The sequence below is a fragment of the Thamnophis sirtalis genome, unplaced genomic scaffold (assembly GCF_051295495.1).
Source record: "Thamnophis sirtalis isolate CommonGarterSnake01/CBP01778 unplaced genomic scaffold, rThaSir2_p1.2 scaffold_2, whole genome shotgun sequence".
In the NCBI taxonomy this organism is placed as follows: domain Eukaryota; kingdom Metazoa; phylum Chordata; class Lepidosauria; order Squamata; family Natricidae; genus Thamnophis; species Thamnophis sirtalis.
The window spans coordinates 109,090,307-109,096,695 of NW_028261382.1; the positions used below are offsets into that span (position 1 = coordinate 109,090,307).

The 6,389-nt window shown below is 44.9% G+C and overlaps 1 protein-coding gene across 1 annotated transcript in view; it reads right to left on the bottom strand.

Annotated features, from left to right (window-relative positions):
- Nucleotides 1-5,832, bottom strand: part of TG (thyroglobulin) — a 141,566-nt gene extending 135,734 nt beyond the window's left edge. Inside the window, exons 1-4 of the mRNA XM_087706664.1 lie at nt 5,801-5,832; nt 4,277-4,383; nt 3,268-3,411; nt 792-977 (exon numbers count right to left, since the gene is read on the bottom strand). Coding sequence (XP_087562790.1) covers nt 792-977; nt 3,268-3,411; nt 4,277-4,383; nt 5,801-5,832 — 469 coding nt within the window. The remainder of the gene's footprint in view (nt 1-791; nt 978-3,267; nt 3,412-4,276; nt 4,384-5,800) is intronic.
- Between the last annotated feature and the right edge of the window lie 557 nt (nt 5,833-6,389).

Consider the following 6,389-nt stretch of genomic DNA (forward strand, 5'->3'; position numbering starts at 1 on the left):
GATTAGCAGCCATTAATGACCTATCCTCCTTGAAGTGTTTTGTTCTCTTCGAAAACCCTCCAAACTGGAGGTCGCCCCTAAAGATGGCCCAAAATTCCACAAATTAAATCTGCATCGTATTACATAGAACAGCTTTCCTTTCTTGGAGCTTTGTTTCAATACTCTCATCAAACTAATGAGAAGAGGAGGGGGGAAAACCTTTATCTCTGTGTATTTTAAGAACATAAGAGTAACTCTGCTGGATCAGCCAAGGTCCAGCATTTGTTTATCCTTATGAACAGTTAAATCAGGGGTGTCAAACTCAAGGCCCAAGGGCTGCATCTGGCCCCGCAGGTTGCTTAGATCTGGCTCGTGGGACCACCCGGAAAAATGGGGGGGGGGAGGACCAGACCATGGTGCTTCTGCCAGTGAAAATGGAGCTTGTGGCCATCCCAAGGTCTGTTTTTGCTGGCAGAGGGTTGCAGGAGGCTGTCACAGCCAAAAACGGAGCTTGGGAGTCTGTTTTCTCTGACAGAGCGCTTGGGCCACCACGGGCAACCCTGACACAAGTGACGTCGAGCTGGCCATGCCCACTCTGGCCACGGCCACCCCAAGGTCAAACACAACCCTGATGTGGCCCTCAATGAAATTGAGTTTGACATCCCTGGTTAGATGTTTCTGGGGAATTCAGAAAGAAGAAATTCACTGCTATTGCATTGCAATTGATATTTGGAGGATTTTGTCTACAGTTTTGAGATAACATTAAGTTAGGGATGACAATCCTTGATGAGCATGTTTCTGGCTTAACCTACCACACATCGGTTTCTGTCCTCTCCTTCTTGTTCCGGGGATCTCCTGTCCTCTGCTGTCGACACACCAACATTCTCCATTCAGTTGACATTGTGTTGGCTTGTAGGCACCATTATCTTCACACAATGGTTTATAATCCTCCTCAAAACGAGTGGCAGTGAAATACTCTATTTCACACTTGGAGGGGCCTTCAAAAGAAAAGAACTACAAAGTGTAAGAGAACCAATTTTTCATTCACGTGGACATTTGTTCCTGTGTCTGAAAAATATCCTGAAAAAAATCGGTCTAATGGAAAAATTCAGGAAGAAGAAAACTTGAGCCAGTGGACTTTAGGATTTTAATTACACCAGTATTGATTTGGCTGTGCTCTGCATTCTGCATTTTTACTGTTGAACACACACACACGCACACACACACACCACAGTTAGATATAAATATAACTGTGTGTGTGGTGTGTCTATCTCTATCTCTATCTCTACCTACCTACCTACCTACCTACCTACCTACCTACATACATACATACATACATACATACATACACAGAGGGAGGAGGGAGAGAGAGAGAGAGAGAGAGAGGAGAGAAATGTAACAATAAATCAATAAAAATAAGAACAGTCCTCTGTTCAACTACTATGGGTGGAATAGGAGGAGAACCATCTCATCCCACAAAGAACGACACAGGTAGTCCTTGACTTATGACCACAACTGAGCCCAAAATTCCCATCGCTAAGCAAGACAGTTGTTAAATGTGTTTTGCCCCCATTTTACAACCTTTATTGCCACCGTTGCTAAGTGAACAACTGCAGTTGTTAGTGACACGGTCATAAAGTGAATCTGCCTTCCCCATTCACTTTGCTTGTCAGAAGGTTCCCAAAGGGGACACTGCAACCGTCATAAATATGAGACAGTTGCCAAGTGTCCGAATTTTGATCATGTGACCATGGGGATATTGCAACGGCTGTAAGTGTAAAAACCAGTCATAAGTCATTTTTTTCAGTGCCGTTGAAACTTTGAATGGTGACTAAACAAATGGTTATAAGTCGAGGATTAGCTGTAGATGTTGACCTGCTGTTCTGTCCCAAGCCTCTAATATATACTGACGCAGACTTGGCTGTCTGCCACAACTAAGGAGGGAGATAAGCAACCCCTTGGCTAGGAGCCCAGAAAATTATCTCTATGAAAACAAGGCTTGAACTCACAGAATTCTCCCCATCTTTCACTACGCCTGGATTAGTAAAGTGTTGTTTCCTGCAAAATTCCCCTCCCGTCGCCCCACCTATAAGCTCTCCGGGAGGGGACAATCAGTAGCCACCTGTTCCTATTTCCTTCTGTGAGCCTTTTTCCAAAGCTGCTCCCTCCTCCTCTCAGCCCTACGCATACGTACGTCAGGGACAGCCTCCCTCTGTTCTTCCTCACTGCTCCCTGACTCAGACACCACCTGGTGGCCAACAGGCCTCTCTAATCCCTGCTCTGACTCCGAACACCCCCCCCCCGAGTCTTCCTCAGCCTCCAGGGCAGTCCCATCGTGTTCATTGCTGTCAGATTCCACCAACAGCTCAGCCAGCTGCTGTTGGGTCACAACACCTGCCTTCTTCGGATTTGTGTTTTCTAAACTCACAGAACTTTTTGCTACATACTGTCAAGCTTCAAAATTTGCTTTTGCTGTTTCAGCCATTTTCGATTCTCAGCTTGCCAACCACCCCGAGGGGGAAGGGAGGAGCAGAATGGAATGTACACTCTCAGCAACGAGAGAACAGCCATGGGAACCAAGGACACTTCAACAGGTGTTTGCCAGAGCCAAAGAGACTTTCTCACAACAATAGTACGAAACACAATTGGACAATGTGACCTGGCCTAAATAGGGGGAGGGAGAATTGAATTGAATTGAATTGAATTTATTGCACTTATATGCTGCCCTTTTCCCCGAAGGGGACTCAGGGCGGCTCACAATCCAAGTCAGGGAAGGGGATACAGATAAGGGATAAAAAGACGAACAAATTTAAAAGCACACAACAACCATACCATTCGAGGAGGGGGGCAAAAACTCTTTAGCCCCAGGCCTGTCGGAACAGCCAGGTTTTAAGGGCTTTGCGGAAGGCCTGGAGGGTGGTGAGGGTTTGAATCTCCACGGGGAGCTCGTTCCAGAGGGTCGGAGCAGCCACAGAGAAGGCTCTCCTCCAGGTAATCGCCAGCCGGCATTGGCTGGCGGATGGAATTCGGAGGAGGCCTAATCTGTGGGATCTAATCGGTCTATTGGAGGTAATTGGCAGCAGGCGGTCTCTCAAGTACCCAGGTCCAATACCATGAAGGGCTTTAAATAGGGGGAGGGAGAATCTATACTTGAACTGTACAGGTTAGCGTGGGAAATAGCTCGATCTGGTTTTGCTTTCGTATGTGCCAAAATGATGTACTCAATAAAGCCCTGCATAAGAAGATCAGATCATCTCTGTCATACTCAGCTGGAACCTTGACACGTACATCTGAATCTGCCCGTTGTTGCCAGCTGTACTCCCAGGAAACGTCTCTGTAGGATCCTGTACATGCTACTTTCAGCAAAGGTGGGAACTGGTTCCAGCGACGCAAAAACAGTGTCGTACACATTTTCGAGCAACATTTCCAGGCCTGGGAAAGGAGAGAACGTTTTAGAAGAGCACCTTCAAGAGAAGCTTCCCCTTCCGCTGCTCAAACCTCTTTTCTTTTTTATTTGATTAGGATACATCAAATCAGGGGTGGGTTTCAACCGGTTCGCGGCGGTCCCTGCAAACCGGTTGGTCGGCGAACCCGGAAGTAAGTAACTTCCGGGAACGGCAAAGGGCGCGCCCACCCACCCGCGGTCCTTACCCGGTTTTGACGAGTTCTGCGCTTCCACGCATGCGCAGGACGCATACAGCACCTGCGCGATCCTCCAGGAGCAGCTGGAGCATCGCGCAGACACTAGTACGCATGCGTGCACCGCGCGCGTGCACAAGGATGCCGCCGGCCCCGTTCCAACCGAACCGGTTGGAATGGGGCAAGAAACCCACCCCTGCATCAAATGGATCCTAGGACAGCAAAGATGACCAATCAGCAAGTACTGGAGGGCATAACCACAGATAGGACATTAGAAGGCAAAGATTACAAAGCTGCATCTCATTTACTATGGCCATATCAGGCGGTGTGGGTGAGAGGGGGAAGCAATTATGTCGGGAAGAATCCATTTTAAACAGGGGTGGGATTGAAAAGTGTTAGCAACCGGTTCTCTGCACGGTTGCTGGGTGGGCGTGGCCTTGGAGGCGTTGCCTAGTTGGCTTCCTGCTACAAGGGGTGGGGCGGGATTTTCACCCTCCCCAGGCTCCGGAGGCTTTCCTCAAGCAAAAACTTTTTTTTTAATTTACCTTTTCAAAATCTTGGTGCGTCTTATACTCCAAAAATACGGTACCTTTTGCTAGGCAAAAGGTGTTCACCTACTAAGTTTTCACTTTTAGAAGGCTCTTGCAGGTAGACTCACCTGTATCTTCTAGTTCTCTCCCAAGGCTGTCTGTACAGTGACAGTATCCGTTGATTTCAGGGAACAAATTTCTGAAGGAACTAAATGTTAAGAACGCTTTGGGGAACCTGAAAAAGAAATCCAGCCATTAGAAAATCCAATATAGATTTTTGCTGGGTATAATGATGGTGGGTTATGATAAAGGGACTATATATTTAGCTTTGCAGGCACTGACAGCAGCAAGGATTGTATTTGCACAATATTGGAAAAATGAGAACACTCCATCAGAGGAGGATGTAATTCAGGAAATATTAGACTGTGCAGAGATGGATAGATTGGCTTTAAAAATAAAAGGCAAAGAAGACACAGAATATTACTTGACATGGAATAGATTTTATGAGTGGTTAGAGATAAGAGGTAGAAATTAGATGATGAAAGATTATTGCTATGCATGAATTAAATATAAAGATGGTTTATAATTATAAATATCCCAATATAATTAACAGAATTATGAATAAGCTAATATAAAGAGAAATTGAGCTAAACCTATTCTGATATATTATTACTATTGTTACCAGTATATGTGTTAATATTACATTTTGTTCTCTCTTTGTTTTTCTTTTGTAACTGATATGCCCTGACAATACACTCTATTCAAAATGTTTAGGGATTAAAAAAGAAAGAAAATTCAATATAGATTTGAGATTTTCCATGATGTAGCAAGAGACATTATGGCCACTCCTTTGATATATGATTAGCATATTATTGTTTATATTCTCATGAACAGACCAGAGAATGATCCTTTCAAGAAACAGCTTTTCATGCTTCAGGAATTAAGCTGTAACAGGACGCTCTTTGTTTTATTCACAGATTGTCTTCAACTTATTTTTGAGGGATGGGAAATGGAAGTGATAATAATATGGGTGTTAACCCTGAAGTGAGCCTGGCTGAGGCTATCTTGGAGGCTTCAGGGTTTCCAGAAGGAAGATGAAGAGATAGGGAAGGGGGAAATAAATAGCTGGGGTTTTATAATCAAAGCAAAACGTTTTCCTGTGGGAACCAAGGACATGCCAACAAGTAGCTGGGGAAAGGAGGAGCAAAGTTACCAGGCAACCAGCCAGCACCTCAATTGGACAATGTGACTGATGACTTGTGGAAAGGGGGGGGGGATTCTCATTTTTTTTAATTAGGTGAAAACAGTGGAAACATTCCCAGTCGGTTTTCACCAGTTGTGCCAATATGATGTATCCAATAAATTGTTCTTTGATTAATCTACCTGCCTCAAAGTTCTGCTTTCCATGGTTGCATTACTTGGAATGCTGACAATGGGTCTTAGATCATTATTCCCTCCTATTAAACATGAGAAAATATCAGCTTTGAATCAGGGTATTTCACTTGGAACTATGTTCAAGTCTCCTTCCAAACATATCACCACCGATAGTCCAGATTACCTCAACTCATGGTGCTTTTGCTAGGTCTAGAATGTCTTTCTATCTTCCTCAATGGCAGGACTAGGCACTAAGCATTGCCAAAAGTCCTTCCTACCTGTTAAAATGATGGATGAGATCAAAGACCATCCTATCGGTTGTGTTGACAAACTTGCATTGGACAGGCAGGAATTCTCCATCAGTTGAGCACTGAGGAGGGGTCTTTTCCCCAACGCCATGCAGAATGCGGCGGTCTCGGATCTCACACCGGCCAGGACCTGACAAGCAAAAATATTTTGTTTATTCTGACTTCTTTCTTCTCAAAATATCAGTTGTCAAACTTTTCAAAGAGATTTCAGAAGAGATTTCCTCCCCATCCTGTATCCATTGCTCATTCTCATCTCTTTATCAAGAAGGTTGGTTTATTCCCATCTATTTCTCACTGCTTTTCTAACTTTGAGAAGAGAAAGGATGACTGACAGGTTAAAAAGATAATGATGACAAGGAAGGAAGAGGAAGGGAGGGAGGGAGGGAGGGAGGGAAAGGAAAGGAAAATGGAAGGGAAAGAAAGGAAAGGAATGGAGGGAGGGAAGGATGGAGGAAGGGAGGAAGGAAGGGAAAGAAGGAAGGGAAACAAGAAGGAAGAAAGGAAGGAGGGAGGGGAGGAGGGAGGGAGGGAGGAAGGATGGGAAGCAAGAAGGAAGGAA